Source organism: Numida meleagris, chromosome 3, assembly GCF_002078875.1.
Source record: "Numida meleagris isolate 19003 breed g44 Domestic line chromosome 3, NumMel1.0, whole genome shotgun sequence".
In the NCBI taxonomy this organism is placed as follows: Eukaryota; Metazoa; Chordata; class Aves; order Galliformes; family Numididae; genus Numida; species Numida meleagris.
The window spans coordinates 87,079,005-87,094,748 of record NC_034411.1 but is presented as its reverse complement, the minus strand read 5'-3'; the positions used below and the strand labels follow the sequence as shown (position 1 = coordinate 87,094,748).

At 38.2% G+C, this 15,744-nt stretch overlaps 1 protein-coding gene across 2 annotated transcripts in view; it reads left to right on the top strand.

Annotated features, from left to right (window-relative positions):
- PRIM2 (primase (DNA) subunit 2) overlaps positions 1 to 9,200 on the top strand; it is a 90,205-nt gene extending 81,005 nt beyond the window's left edge. The window contains exons 12-13 of one of the 2 annotated variants that reach the window (XM_021391921.1): positions 2,838 to 2,906; positions 8,302 to 9,200. In XM_021391921.1, the coding sequence (XP_021247596.1) occupies positions 2,838 to 2,906; positions 8,302 to 8,529 (297 nt within the window). In that variant the 3' untranslated portion in view covers positions 8,530 to 9,200. The remainder of the gene's footprint in view (positions 1 to 2,837; positions 2,907 to 8,301) is intronic. The other variant, XM_021391922.1, reaches the window with a different exon arrangement.

The window sequence follows — 15,744 nt, the reverse complement described above, 5'->3', positions numbered from 1 at the left end:
ATAATTGTTACAAAAAGTAGCTATAGCGTTGTGGTCTGGAATTGAAAAGTTGAACAAACTGCAGCATGACTAACTTTTTGACTGATCAACTTTTCCTAAAAGTTCTCTAAATTACAAGAGAATTTTGGTGCTTTTAAACTTTTGGATTTTATACTCATAAGTTGTTGAGGCTTTAGAAAGGTTTTGTTTGCTCATTTGATTCTGAGTCTTAGAATATATTTCCACCTGAGGATTAGAACTATTTATACTTAAGTGTAATCTTGGTTAAATTAATAAATCTTAGGAAACCTAAAGTGTTCTTGAACTGGATTGAGTTAGTTGACTCTTCCAGCTGGAATGTTTGGTTTAGAAAAGTCTGGTTTCAATTAAATAAAACATTGCAAATGTTTCTTTCAACTAGCCAGTGGGCACTTAAGTCTTCTGATCACTATTCTGAATTAGAAGAAGAATATGTTGGGGCATAATGGCTTTTTGGAATAATGAAAACTGGTGTAACATTTCTGTCCTATTCAAAGATATGTGTATGTATCTGTAATATAGATATATAAATAAACAATACAATGTTGTTAGTGTTTAATACAATTTAGTTAGCATTTATTTGAAAGTAGAGAGAGTTCTTTGGTACAATGCAGATTTTATAGAATCATAGAATCATAGAATGAGCTAGGTTGGAAAAGACCTACAAGATCACCTAGTCCAACCATCCACCTACCACCAATAACCCCGCTAAACCATGTCTCTCAACACTGTATCTAAACGTTTCTTGAACACCTCCAGGGATGGTGACTCAACCACCTCCCTGGGCAGCCCATTCCAGTGCCTGACCACTCTTTCAGGAAAGTAGTGTTTCCTAATGTCCAGCCTAAATCTCCCCTGGCGCAACTTGAAGCCATTCCCTCTCGTCCTGTCACTAGTTACAAGAGAGAAGAGGCCGACCTCCAGCTCACTACAACCTCCCTTCAGGTAGTCATAGAGAGCGATGAGGTCTCCCCCGAGCTTCCTCTTCTCCAGACTGAACAACCCCAGCTCCCTCAGCCGCTCCTCATCAGGCCTGTGCTCCAGACCCCTCACCAGCTTCGTCGCCCTCCTCTGTACACGTTCCAGGGCCTCAATGTCTTTCTTGCAGTGAGGGGCCCAAAACTGGACACAGTACTCGAGGTGCGGCCTCACCAGCGCTGAGTCAAGAGGGACAATGACTTCCCTACTCCTACTGGCAACACTGTTTCTGATACAAGCCAGGATGCCATTGGCCTTCTTGGCCACCTGGGCACACTGCTGGCTCATGCTCAGCCGAGCATCAACTAATACCCCCACGTCCGTTTCCTCCACACAACCTTCCAGCCACTCTGCCCCAAGCCTGTAGCATTTCCTGGGGTTGTTGTGGCCAAAGTGCAGGACCCGGCACTTGGTCTTGTTGAACCTCAAAGGAACAGAAAGAGAAAAATGTAAGGCAGACCCACAGTTGAGCCATTTAGAATGTATGTGTTTTCTTCAACCTTTTGCTTAATGTAATGCTACTTTTTTCAGTCATTTTCAAAGAAGGTAGGAAATCTAAAAAATCATCAGTGTGTGCGTTTGTGCGTGTACACCTATGTGTGTATATATGTATGTATGTGAGAGAGCCGAATTTCAGACTTTATTGCCTATTTGGCCCTGATCTTGAACTCTTAGAAGATTTAACAGAATTGGCAGGAAGCATAGAAGTGTAATCAGTTGGGCTATAACAGAGAAACTGTGTGGGTAAGTACTTTCTTGGCAGTGTGTTGCCATTTTTTACCCATTCAGCAAGTGTGATTTATTTATACATCTGTCAATAAATAGGAGGTGGCATCCAATAATGAGTACAGCAGGGATTTACTCTGGAGTATGTTGCTGTGCTTGACACAAAGGTCAAACCTGGGAAGGGGACTTGAAATTAACATTTCTTGAAAACTACTTTTCCATCCACTGAGGTTATCTTTTAATTCCAGCAATCTTCTCTTTTTGATAAGCAGAGAGAGTGTATATTTTGATTATATGAAAGAGGGAGGAGGTGATGAAACTTTTAACACACACAAAAAAAGAGAAGTCAGCCCACATTGCGTTCTGCTGATAAGAATGGGACTTTGTATAGCACAGAAGAGATTACATGCAGTAGAATTGGGAAGCAAATTGTATTTACAAAAGATGGCATGATTTTCCTAATAGGTGTTCAAAGCAGGCTTTTCACTCACGTATTCTGCTGAGCATGGCCAGAAATAACTTCATTTTAAAAGGACAAATATGATTGAAGGTAGAAGCATTTCCCTCTCAGAGATACTTGTCTGAAGGGTTTGCATTAAATTTTCTTGATGGGAGCACTGTACTATTTTATTCTGCATCTGTATGAACTGGTAATGTGGAAAATAAAGATACAAATAGTGTACTTGATTGCTTTGTGCTTCAAACACTTGAATTACTAGATTTACATCTGCAATTATTGAAGAGATGTTGCAATATGATATGTTAGCAGTAACTGTCACAATTTTATTAACAAAATATATATTCAACTTATTCTTGAAATTAAGGTACTGAAATTAAGTTTTAGACACCAAGTGTATCTTCCTGTGGTTTTATCTTGTTTTTAATACGACATGGTTATTTTTAAAGAATTACAGCACGTCTACGTTCTTATAGTTATTAGTAGAATACACAAGTCAAAGATGCCATGTGCTGCAGAGTTCCATGAGGTAATATACACATCTCTTGGCAAAGGTGATATTTGCCTTGTTGTGGTAAATATCAACAAGATGCAAAGTTCTCTGGTTGTACATGTGCGCTACCTCTGGATCCTTCACATTTTTTCTTCCTCTGTGTAGATCCTGGAATTGGTGAAGGGCATGCATTACCAGCTGGCCTGTCAGAAGTACTTTGAATTGACACATAATGTAAGTAGCTAGTAGTAATTTTTGTTAAACTATTATCATTGACTTTGTTTTCAAGACCATGGAAATTGTGTATGAAATCCTGATACTATTTGCAATGTTTATGTCCTAACCTAGCTGTCTTGCATTATTAGTTTTCAGTAATTTAAAATCTCCTTTTGTAATCCCCTTCATTTATATATTGATGATATTTGTATTATGAATGTTACAAGGTGTAGCAAATGTTCATGCTTTCTTCCTGAAATTGTCAATACTGTTAATTTGTTTAAATGTTTGCATTTAAGTATATGCACTCAAATGTTAAATGTATTTCGAGCCATTTAACTTTTTCAATATCATGTTTTTAAACAAGTTGTTTTTAACCCATAATGCAAGTTTGGTATTTTGGGATACACATCAAGCAGAATAGATCTAACAAATAAAACTGAAGCTCTAATCTTCCAGCACTTACAGAGTTGATATTAATTTTCACTTGGTATTTTTTTCATGTTGTTTGTCATGTGTGATTAATTTTTAAATCAAGATAAGCAGACCTTTCCCTTGCTTAATCGTAAGCTTCTATAAAATATAAAAGTAAGATCCTCCACAAAATTGTAAGATAGCGAAAGGCAGTGGCACGTCTCTGTGTGATTTCTTGATTCAGCAAAAACAGTTTTCTCATTGGTTCAAGATTCCTTGCTGTCAAGAAAGAAGTAGGAGCGCTGCCCTTTTTATAACTTCCTTTTCTCCACAGCTGAAAAAATTGAGACATCCCTTTCCAAACATCAGAACATGAAATGATCTTGTTTAAGATCTGGTTGAGGATTAGATGACCCACCCAAAGAGTTTTGCCATTGAGTTTTTTGTTCTCATTGGTTTTCACATTTGATTTATGTGGAACTGTTTGTCTCCTCAAATTCTCAGCAATCATTAGGCTTGAATGTACACAAAAGTATGCTCTGAAGCCAAAAGTATTGCCTGTGATGATACTTTTCTAAGTTCACAGAGTCATTCACAAGCTATGTCTACTTAACTGTTTCTGCATTTCTTCCCTTTATCATTTATCAAGTTTCTGTTGCATTGTATTCTCATGCTTGCAACAGCTTCTCTGTTGGTTTCTGTTGTGTAGTGCTTGACACTAAGTCTGTCCTAATAAATGCAACTGGATTAGGATGAGAATGAATTGGAGAGGAGAGTCTTTGCACCTCAGTGTTTCACGTTCATGGGATACCTAAAAGATGCTTCTCTTCAGATTCAGTGTAAACTGGGCTTTATTAATTTAATTGCTATACCTCACCTGGTATGTCACCATCTCACAACTACAACACAAATGCAGCTATCATTTGTGTGGTCCAGTGCATTGTTGTCAAGAAGGAACTAATGTGTTTAGAAATGTACCTGTGTGCTATTTAAGTCTTTGACTAACTGTGTGAAAGGTAAGCACTAAGCACTACATATAATACGTGAACAGCTTTTCACGTTCTGGAAGATTAGGGCATACTGCTTTTTGGGAAAGTTGTTTCCTAAATAATAGTACCATAATTTGATCAAGAAAAGCTGTTCTACGTGTGTGGAAAAAAAGAAGATATTTTGACTTGATAGATATGACTGAATGGCCTGTGTAGAAATACGATAGAATAAATATCATAGAAGTATGATTGGATGGCTAGATATTTTCAAAATTATAATATCTTAATAAGAATCAAGAATTATTTATTATATATGAAACCAGAGTAAGTATTCAAACACTACTAAAATATCTGTATTTATGACCATTTGAATTATAAGGCATACCTGGAAAGAATCATAACTGTTGAAGTATTTGTACTTGAATTCACAGTAAGCTATTTCATGTTGATTATCCCTTTTAGATCGGTTAAGATTTTATTTTCTACTGAAGTGAGGATACAAGGCAACTTAAGTGAAAAGGAAATGCGGCACCCTACAAATGTAAGGAGTGTAACCTTAGCTCCAAGCAAATAGTCACAGTAATGAGCAATGCCTTTCACGGTTGCAATAGCAACACCTTGGAGTTGTTTATTTTTAAAAGTATATATATGCAAAATTTTTTTCTTAGTCTGTGATCAAATCTCAAGAACATTCAACTTGGTTTGATTGGTTGATGTCATTTACTTTAGCACCATAATTGCTCCACGTGGCTTTTCTGTAATATCAACTGTAATTTTAAAAGTTCTCAATTAAAACCCAAAGAAACTATTGCTGTAAAATTGTTGTTTCCATTTCTTTTGGAACATTTGCTATAGCAGAAACTATAAAATTAGAGTTGGTCTGAAGGTCAGTATGTGCATGATGTGTTGAATCCAAGAATAGTCTTCTGATAGTATCAGCTGCTAGATGGAATAAGGAGTTCTGTCTGAAGTGACAGATTTCTTCACTTGAATCAATACGTGCTACAAGCTTAAATTTCTGACTGCCCAGAAAATACATTTTTCTTTGGGATAGTGGATTCTAGATCGATTTACAGGTGTGAATGGATAAAACTGTTAGACAAACCTAGTTTCTCTGTTTCTGGCATAAGTTTCTGGTAACTTATCTGTAAATTGAAGGTTTTCAACTTGGTGTAATTTTTGGTGTATTTTTTGTTGAATATTACCTAAAAACATTGTAAGACTTACCTGAGCAGTCTAACATTAAGAAATAAGGAAATTTTTGTATGCTTCACCTCTATTTTTGTGGTCAACATTTATTACATATTACATACAGTCAGAGCAGAATATTTTTGTTCAAAGAAATATTCACCGAAAGTTACTGAAAATTACACAGGGGTTATTTATTTATGACTATCACAAGGGTTGATGATAATTATGAACAAAACTTCCCCTTTCTTTCTTCCAACTCTCAAAAGAGATGATTGAATGAGTAGAATTCTTTTAATTAAAATGATGTTGCCTAAACTTAATCCACTACAGCCTCATTTTAGTGGCATTCAGGTTTGAAAAGGAGAGTACATGGACTCATCCTACAGTTTCAACTAACAGTCTTTAAATAGCTTTTAGCCAAATGCCATCAGTCACCTCTGGAAACATGGCTGTAGATTTCACTTATACAATGAGCATGTTCTAACTTGTAGGGGAGAGAGTGGTTTAAAACAAAGTTAGAATTACAGATTGAATCTTATTGGTCTGAAGTAAACTGAGATTGTAAGGAAAAAAAAAGAATTTAATTAGCTTTTTCTTTAAAAAAAAAAATCCAGCTTTTTACTGTATTGCTTATTTTTAAGCCTTTTGGTATAAAGAAGTAATTTAGTTCCCACGTAATGGAAATTGGAACGTGGATGAAAGCTGGCTGGATGAAACTCCTCCAGATAAGACTGAAATTAAATTCAGTGGTGGTTTTGGGTTTCTTTTTTGCAATGTGCCTTTTCTGTTTGAGTTCCTAATTAGTGTGCTAGGCCTGCCTCTTATTTTTAAGATTTTTCAATCAAGGTCACTTACTACAGTCACTAATATCTTTTTTTCATGCCTGAATTAGATTTTGTTGTATGTGTAGCCATTTTCTGATGGTGCTAAGGTTGCAGCAATACATTTAATCAGGATCTCATTTTGGACGCACATTGATTCTCTGCTTGATGATTTTTCACAAGTGGCTGAAATTTAAGCTCATGGCTTTGCATATTAAATCAGCCACTGTGTATGTCCTCATGAGGGGGGTTTGTGTGCGCGCGCGCAGAGTTACTTGTTAAGTTGGAATTGAGCCCACTTTTCTGGGCAAAGAGGAAGATTGTGGAAGCAGAAAATTACCAGTCTATGTCTCTTAGTGTTTGCTGGTTTATTGTATCCCGCATTTGGGAATCTCAACAATATTATTGAGCCTTTTTCATTAAAATGACTGTGGTGGGCACTGATAGGTCACTCAGCACTGCCACACTTTCCCCCTCCTTAGAGGGACAGGGGAAAAAGTACAGTGGAGAGGAGTTCTTGGGCAGAGATAATGGCAGGGAGATCACTCACCAGTTACTGTCACGGGAAAAATGGACTCAGTATAGGGAGACTAGTGCAGTTCATTGCTTATTGATAACAGACTAGAGCAGTGAGAAGCATGTTCCCCTCATCCTCCCTCCCCTTCCTTCTCCCCCAAGCGGTGAAGGAGAATGGGGGCTGCTGTCAGTCCGTAATGCTTTGTCTCGCTCCTCCATGGTCACTCTCTGCCCCTATTCCGTGCGGGGTCCCTCCCACGGGATGCCGTCCCTTCCCCAGCTGATCCCACATGGGCTTTCCCCAGACTGCAGCTCTCCCAGCACTGCCCCAACACGTCTCCATACTGCGGGGCCCACCCTTTAGGTGCTGCCCCAGCACTGTCCCCATGGGCGGCAGCTCCCCCAGCCCTCCTGCCCCACCACGGGCTGCTCTCCTCGGCCTGCAGCTCTGGCCCAGGCTGGCCCTGCGGGGGTAGCCATGGGCTGCAGCCTTCAGGCCTCATGCACTGCAAGAACCACTCCACTCTACAAGATTAGTATTTCTCAGTGTGTTCTAGTATTCATGTGAACTGATAGGCAGATAAAAAGTGCAACTCTCCTGAATATGAGGTGGAAGTGTTTTGAACTGCTGATATGAAGGTTACATGTGAGATTGTGGTGAATATGTCAGAGGAGCTTACTTTGAAAACTGAAAGCTGTGTTGAAGTATTTCATGAACATTAATTGCATTTACATTTGTCAAATAATTATGGACCTTAAAGAACGTTGGCTAAGTAGAAAAGAGCAATACAAATGCAGTGCACTGTATGCTAGTATTCTGTTCTTTTTCACTGAAGAGGCACCTGGCTGTTCTGTGGTATTGGCTGTGCATCTAGTGGAGCTTCAGGATGCTGGTGTTAGCGCTGATGGGGCAGAGATAAGCTTAACCAACTGGGCTTTGTGCCTTAACCTGCTGTCTTGTATATACTGTATTTGTTACTACTGGGGGAAAAAGGTAAAAGAGATGAAGCTACTGGTTTCTGTTCAGAGCTTCACATTGATACTTAAGCTCTGGGTTCTTTTTGTGCTATTGTAAAAACTTATATTTATTTTCTCTGCTTCCATTTGTACTCTAGGCTTACCACAGTTTGTTTCTTATGTAGGAAGATGCTGCTTTTAGGTGTAGATTCAGTTGTCCTAAATCTTTAAATGTATGCTCTTTTACCTATATTGCTTTTTTTGTTTGTTTGTTTTTAGTACAGGAAAGACAATTAAAAATACTGCCTGATGATTATGCCGAAGCAATAATTTTATTCCTAATGTGAAGTAAGAAATTGTGTGATTAAAAAAAGTCAGTGTTATATTTTTTGGGGCTAGTATTAACAAACTACTGTGCTTTTTCTTCAACAAAATTTGAAGTTATTAAATTAATAATTGTTCTTGAATATGAAATGAAATGACTTCTAAAAATAAAAACAGTAATTTTTTCCTTTGTTTTTATAGGTTGATGACATTGGATTTTCTTTGAATCATCCTAATCAGTATTTTGCGGAGAGTCAAAGGATATTAAGTGGTGGTAGAGAAGTGAAGAAGGAACCGAGTCATTTGGGAAATTCTCAACAAAAAAATAATAGTCAGGAAAGCATGAATTCAAATTCTACTCCCACCTCTTCAAATACGACTACTGATGCAGAACTGGAAGGACTGGAGGCGTACTTCACTGAAGACTAAGCAGCTATGGTAGCTTTTTTCTTTTCCTACTCTAACTGAATTCATCCTTTTACTAAGGAACGTGCACTTCACTACCTAGAAGACAAAAGCATTTAGCAATTTGAATAGGCTGAAAAAGGAAGAATGATGCTGAAGGTGTAATCACATGCAGTACTTACTGTTATTGCTTTAGGATACTATTGCATAGGGCATCTTGAAGGATGGGAAAAGAAAATTCCTTCCCATTTCTTAGATGACTTTTGCCTGACTTGCCTTTTTTGATTCTGTTCAAAATGTTTAATTATTTTATCCTATTTTGTGATCATTTTTGTATATTATTAATAAATACATTGCAAGATAAAAAATTGCAGTTTTTTATTTTTAACTGTCTTTATATGGTAATTAAGTAGGACTTTTTCCTTATGATCTAAACTAGCCTCTGAAGGAGGGACCCTGTCTCTGTTTTCTACAGGAGGGAAATCAACTTTGTAATTCGTGTACCTTGGCACTGAATTTCTAGAGCCTGTTTTGGTGCTTGAAGTAGAACCTAGTTAGAGTTAGGGTGAGCATGTAACCTATGGAACAGTATTATGCTACAGATTTTATTCTTTGCAACAGTTGACTGATTTAGACTACTAATGGTGTAGTTGGACTAATGATTTTTTTAATTACAATGAAGATTTTGGACAAACCTTCAGTCTCTGCTTCTTGTATGTTATGTGTTCATTTAAGGGCACATAACTTGCACATAGCTAGCGCAACACTGGGCATTAAAAAGAAAATACATCTTTGTTGTTAGAAGAGGATTGGCTGCTAGGGTTCACTGTTCCTTAAATTATTCCTAGTTTAATGACTACACTGTGTAAACTACCAAAACCTTACTCCTTGGATACTGTATATTCAAAGGAGTTGTAGAAATCTATCCTGAAAAAGGCTGCACTCCAGATACTGAAGGTTGAAGCAGCAAGGAGTTACAGAACCTGATGCTGGTGAAGCTCCAGGCAGCACTCCACTGATGTGTGGGAATGTTGGACTCCATTGGTTGTGTTAGATGGTGAAGGATTTTCACCTGAAGGTTTTGAAGTGCCTGTGTGAGTGGTAACATTACTCTAGTTTGGGATTTGTTCTGCCCTAACTCTCCTAAATGATGACATTGTCAGTTTAATCACATTGCAATTAAAACTCTTAGTACTTTTCTTTGTGAGCTTTACCTTTACTCTGAAATCTGTTATATTGGGAATGGGCTCCCTGTTTATATATCTTCACTGATTGTTACATTAGTTGAATACAATAATTTTGAGGAATTCAAACATAGAATTTAAAATAGGTCTCTGTTAAAGGGTAGAATATAACCTCATATATCCTCCATTAAGTGGAAAAATCTTAATCTGAAATGCAACAAACACGACAGTATTTGACGAAGCCTATGTCCTTCACTGGTTTACACCACCACCGGTTTACCTCTCAGTTCAAATGACTTTGGACTGTATTTTCTTCCCTTATATTACTTGTGAGGTGAATTGTAATAGAAATATGTAATAGCAATACATACAAATTAGTGCATACAGTTACAAGTAGCTACCAAAATTATGTAATTAATTAGTGTGTAGGCAAAATGTAATTAATGTTTTTCTTTTTTTCCTATTCAAAGACAATTGAACGCAATTTATTTTCAAATTTCGTACATTTTTACCATCTTGACTCTGAAAGCAGAATATTTTGAATTTTATTATTGGTAAAAACCCTTCTCAGCAGCTGGACACTGGAGAGTTATTTGTCTTCCAGAGCTTTTGAACACTTACTGCAGTGTAATTTGAATAAGAATCACTTGATTCCTGGATTGTAGAGTTGTTTGAGATTGGAAAGGCAAAATCAGTAAGAATATGTAAATCAGTCATTTGAAAAAGCTTTCCCTGCATTGTTGTAATGCTATTTCAAAATTACATCTAGTTAAAAGAGAAGGATTTTGAAAACCGAGTGAGTCTGATATGATTGTGCAGTAGTCAAGTCAGAAGTACAAAAGAAACTCTCTTACAGCTTGACAAGAACACATATTTTTGAAGTAAAATGCTGCAGATAGATCTGTTTGCAAACATTAGCTCTCTCAGCTATCCTTCCAAGTGGCTATTTAAACTTCTGTCATATTTTGCAACTTCAGGAAGATGGGAGATGCTCAAACTTTGTCAGCTTGAAAATGTTCTGAATGAGACAATTGTGTATTCTGGGTCAGTAAAAGTGGTATTAAGAGAATACGTGGTTGCATTTCTGAGAGGATGCACACAACTGTCCATCACTGAAAGACTGCTCTGTACAGCCAGGATGTGCGTGTGGAAAGTGCTCCTCTTTACAACATGTGGTCTTAAATGTACCACGATTAAATGTAGAGAATGTTTCAAAAAGAACATAGCTTGTTCCTTAGCTCGCTCGTTTGCTAAGATTTGTTTAAATCCCTTAAATGCTGGAGGATTTACGGCATTTGAATTGGACAGAGGTTGTGATCAGTGGGTGCAATTCAGTCCCCCAAGGAACGTGAACCTGTATGTATGTAGGTAAATCAATTGGAAAACAGGAATAAAAATGCTTGGAATAACATCAAGAGTGAATTGTAGCTGGGAAATAAGCGCATAGATGGGTAAGCACTGACTTGTTAACAGAGAGGAAGCATTGGAAGACTTCAGAAGTGGTTTTAGGGTAGGTGAAATGTAGATCAATAGCTGGAGATAGGGAGGTTCTGTCGGCTTAGATCTGTCATCTGCTGAGGGAGAGCAGGACTTGGCAATCAGGCTGCAGCCAGCAGGAAGATGTATGAACTCCCTTGAAGCAAAAATGATAGCCACAGTGAAAATGTAACGGGGTGCTGGTTCTAGCTGAAACAAAAAGACTCAAGCGAGTTAAAAATGCTTTGTCATGTAGTTGTGAACCTTAATTAAGAAAGGGAAAATGGGATTGTGAAGCAGGCATTAATATAGCAGAGGCAGATATGGCATAACCTTATTATTTATTTATCTTTTAGAAGAACATTATGCTCTACTCAGGACCAGAGCTGTACTGCGGGAGGTGTTCTACGAGCAGAAGAAAGGCTTTGCCATGCATAATGCCAGCTCTCAGTGAACTGATAAGAATTGAGTTAGGTCAGTTCAGGAGGAAATGTCTTTGCTCCACCTGAACTGGTCAAACTGGTGCGTGAGCTGCTGGATAAAGTGTAATGGTCTGTGTTGTACTCATCAAAGTAGACAGTCCAGTTGGCCTTTCTGGACTTTAAAGTCTGTGACGCTAGGATTTATTTTCATATTTAATAAGAATCTAATCCTGAAAGCTGCAGAGCATCCTTGATTCAGCTCTGTTGTGTTTGGGCAGTAGACATAAGCCAGTGAAGCAGGAAGACCTGCATCAGCAAAGCGCGGCACAGCCGCTGTGTGTGTGAGTCTTTGCAGTGTCAGTGCTTTTAGGGGAAAGATATGAGAAAAGCTGCTGAATAATGTGCATTCTATTCTGATCTCTGCCTTTAGAAAATAAATAAAAATATGATGTATGGAAAGTTCTTAATGTCCTGTAGGCAAAGGATGGCTATATTTGCTGTTGCTACAGGATTTTGAATGAAAGAGAATCCTTTTGCTATGACTGAGGTGGTTCTTACTGTCCCTCTGTTACATCTAGAGGCTGAATGTAGTACTTCTGCCTACAACTGAGCACGTTTTTCTCTTTAATCTATTATGATGTCGCAAGTGATAATTATAACACTATGCTTTTCAAGATCTGGCATTAACAGAAGTGTAATTTTTGACAGTTGAGAGAACTTCTCATTTGGATTTAGATATTTACCCATGACCGTGCTTCTTAGAACTTACCACTGTGCTAGCACACCAGGGGTAACAAGTACAAACCTATGAGTCAACATACACATAGGAAAAGGAAGTTGCATGGAGTATATGTTTCAAATCAGTTGTAGGATTTGTAATATGAGTTGAATAATAATGTGTAGTATAGAATAGCGGAATATGTTGGTAATGCAGATATATACATTTTGCTGAATGTAAGCATATATTAAGATGTGCAGTAAAATCGTAGAAACATTACTCCTCTATTTCTATTCACTGTGTTTAGAAGTGATCCTTGAAAAAGATATTTTTCACCTTTTTAACATTGAGTTAAAGAAAATTAGTATTTTGTACTGTAAACATTTCAAAAAACCATTTAAATATCCTTTTAAAATAAATCACTTTTTTGGGGGGAGTAGACGTTGTATTACCTCCTTAGTTTGGCTTAAGCTGACTTTTAAGAGGTATGTAAGGCCCTCCCCCTTGAAACCTTCAGATTTTGAGACAGGATTAAGAAATGCTATTTCATTCATTTTCTGTCCAAGCACCAGTTAGAAAATAGTCCTCACACAGTAAACATTTGAAAGACCTCCAGAACTGTTCGTAGGCCATATTAATTTAACTCCCCTCTTTGCCATCTAAAATCCTCCTCTAATTGAAACAAGTGCATAGAGATGAAAAAATAAGTAAAATTCATTGTAAACACATGCAGTCAACTTTCTGTAGAAGTTTCCCTGTTTCACCCAGGCAGCCTCGTGACAGTATATTTATAGCAGTTCTAGATGCAGGGTTTTGCTTTTGATCTCCAAATTGTTTTCCAGCTTATGTAAATGAGTCTTTGGAGGGAAAGACAAACCAGCCTTGCTATCCACATCAGAAATGCCCATAGTGTAATAGTCAGCCTAGCTGCTTCCAGACTGAAGACCACATCTGATCTGAAGCACAGCCATCAAGCTGGCCTATCCAAATCGGTTATCAATAAGATCTGATGGGACAGCGATGTGGGAGTATCCTCTCTCAGCTCCTAGCATGTATTGCACTGGATTGCTGCAGAGAGCAGCTGCCCGTTGCTTCCTGGAGGTAGCTGAAAATTTTTCTAAAGCAGTGGCACTTGCTTAGGATGTTTAACTAGAGATCTGGGAGGGTAAAATTGTCTCGGTACACCATATAGATGTATGCCAGCTATAAATGGTTCTGCTAAAGTACTTTTGATAAAGGCTTTTTTTTGACTGAAAAAAATGGCTGTAGTGGTAACAAGCCTTTGTTATTTTTGCAGGTGATGTTCTTGCTGTGTGATTGACTTAGTCCATGCCAGGTTCAATATTTATTTAACTGCCTATTGTGCAGAATTTAAAAGACACTAAAGCCTTTTCTCAAGGATTGCTTCTCAAATCTCTGCAGTAAACCCAGCAGCTGAAACTCTTGGTTCAGAGCTGGGTTTCCAAAAGGCTGTGGGTCAGTCATACCTTTGAATATACAACAAACTCTGAATGTGCTTTTTTTTTTTCCTTATTAGAAATCATTACTCTTTAAAAAACTTCATTTCCACCTTTCAGCTGTAGTGGTTGAGTATTTCTAGGCAATGCTTAAATAAATTTAATCACAATTAAATTACTTTAATAAATACTGCATTTCTTAATGATAGTTTCTTAAAGCCATTTGGAGCCTAATGCCAATGAGGGAGCTTGTTCTCAAGAATATAGTTTTTTTCCCTTGTTTTAGTTCTGTACTGAGTCACTATCCTTGTTGATACTGGCTTGAAGAACCCTTTTCTGTAACGGAATTTAATCTAATGGATGTTTCTGTAACCTGAAAGAACTGTTATATGTAATGTTACTCGTTCAGGTGTCACCTTCTTAACCATCGTAACTGTAGAAAATGGTTGCTAAGAACTGAGGTCATCCATATATTTGGAATAAGTCTTCTGAGTGGAGGCTTATGGCATTGGCTCTGTTAGGCTTGTGGGCCTTGCACTGCACCTCGACCAGCTTCTTGGAAACCTCAGAGATCTTACTTGAAGTTCAGTGCTCAATATGTAGCTACACAAGGAGGTTTGATTGGGACTTACATTTTTGTTTCTGTGAAGCAGGGTCTGTTGTGATAGGATGAAGGGAAATGGCTTCAGACTAACAGAGGAGAGATTTAGATTGGACATAAGGAAGAAGCTTTTTACAATAAGAGTGGTGAAGCACTGGAACAGGTTGTCCAGAGAAGTGGTGGAAGCCCTGCCCTTGGAGACATTCATGGTCAGGTAGACAGGGCTCTGAGCTGATCAAGCTGTAGGTGTCCCTGTTCATTGCAGGAGAGTTGGACTAGATGGCCCTTAAGGGTCCCTGCAACTCAAATAATTCTGTGATTTTATTCCTGGGCACTTTTGAAGAGTCTCAGATTTGTAGTTTTAATTTTCAGTTGTCACTGAATGATTGTTTCATGAATTAACAGTTGGTTCTTCTCTGACCTCTGAATGAATAAATGCCTTCAGCATATCTTCCATGTATCTTGGTGCTAATGTCTTCATTGTTCACTGTGGTCCTAGTCTTGCATGCATATATATGAATGATGCTTACTTGAAATCTACTCTCCGGAAATGTTTTTTGTTTGTGTGCGTAATATGCAGTGCATCACTGAGCAGAACCTACACTGTAAATTAGTTGTGTGGCAGGACAGGGTCTGTAGACGACAAATGAGTAAAGCCATGGGTTACCCTGTGTCTGCTTGCTCTGCCAGGTGGAAGGCTGGTGACTGATGAACATGTATACAGAAGTCATCTCTGTTGGACATCCATGACTGGTAAAGCCTTTACTTCCTGGGTAAAGGGAGGAATGTTGGGTTTCTGTTGCTAGTCGCCTCAGCTCTTGCTTACTGGAGTACTTGTTAGCCCTGAAGGGTGCCCACCTTGTTCTTTGGAGTCATAGGACGGCTTTGGAATAGTGAAGGGAGGGAAAGGGTAGAAGCACCAACGTTTATTTTCTGTGGGAAGATCTGGTTGTAGAGTGGTGAGGTAGGAGGTTTGGCTGGTAGCTCCTGGTAGTTAAAAGAGCTGCCACACCCCTAGGAAAACAGAAGCTCTTAGGGAGGGATTCTAGGGACTTTGTTTATAACTTACCAGGATACAGTAAAAAATAAAATCCTATGCACATTTTCATTTTTTTGAACCCATAGAATCATGCTATCAAAAGAAGTGTGCCTCTGAACCTGGTTGCTTAGTTTTCAAAAAATAAAATCAAAAATGTGTTTGTCCATAGGCCAAATGGTGTTAAGTGAGCTATTCAGCACGTAGTGCTCAGACTTACTTGTTGCAACATCAACTTGTTGCTATTCACAGCCACTAACGGATATGTGATTTAGCCCTGAGAGCCTTTTCCCTTCGGCAGGCAACAGGCCGTTCCCAGTGTGCGTGCTCTCTGAGCAGGGCTTT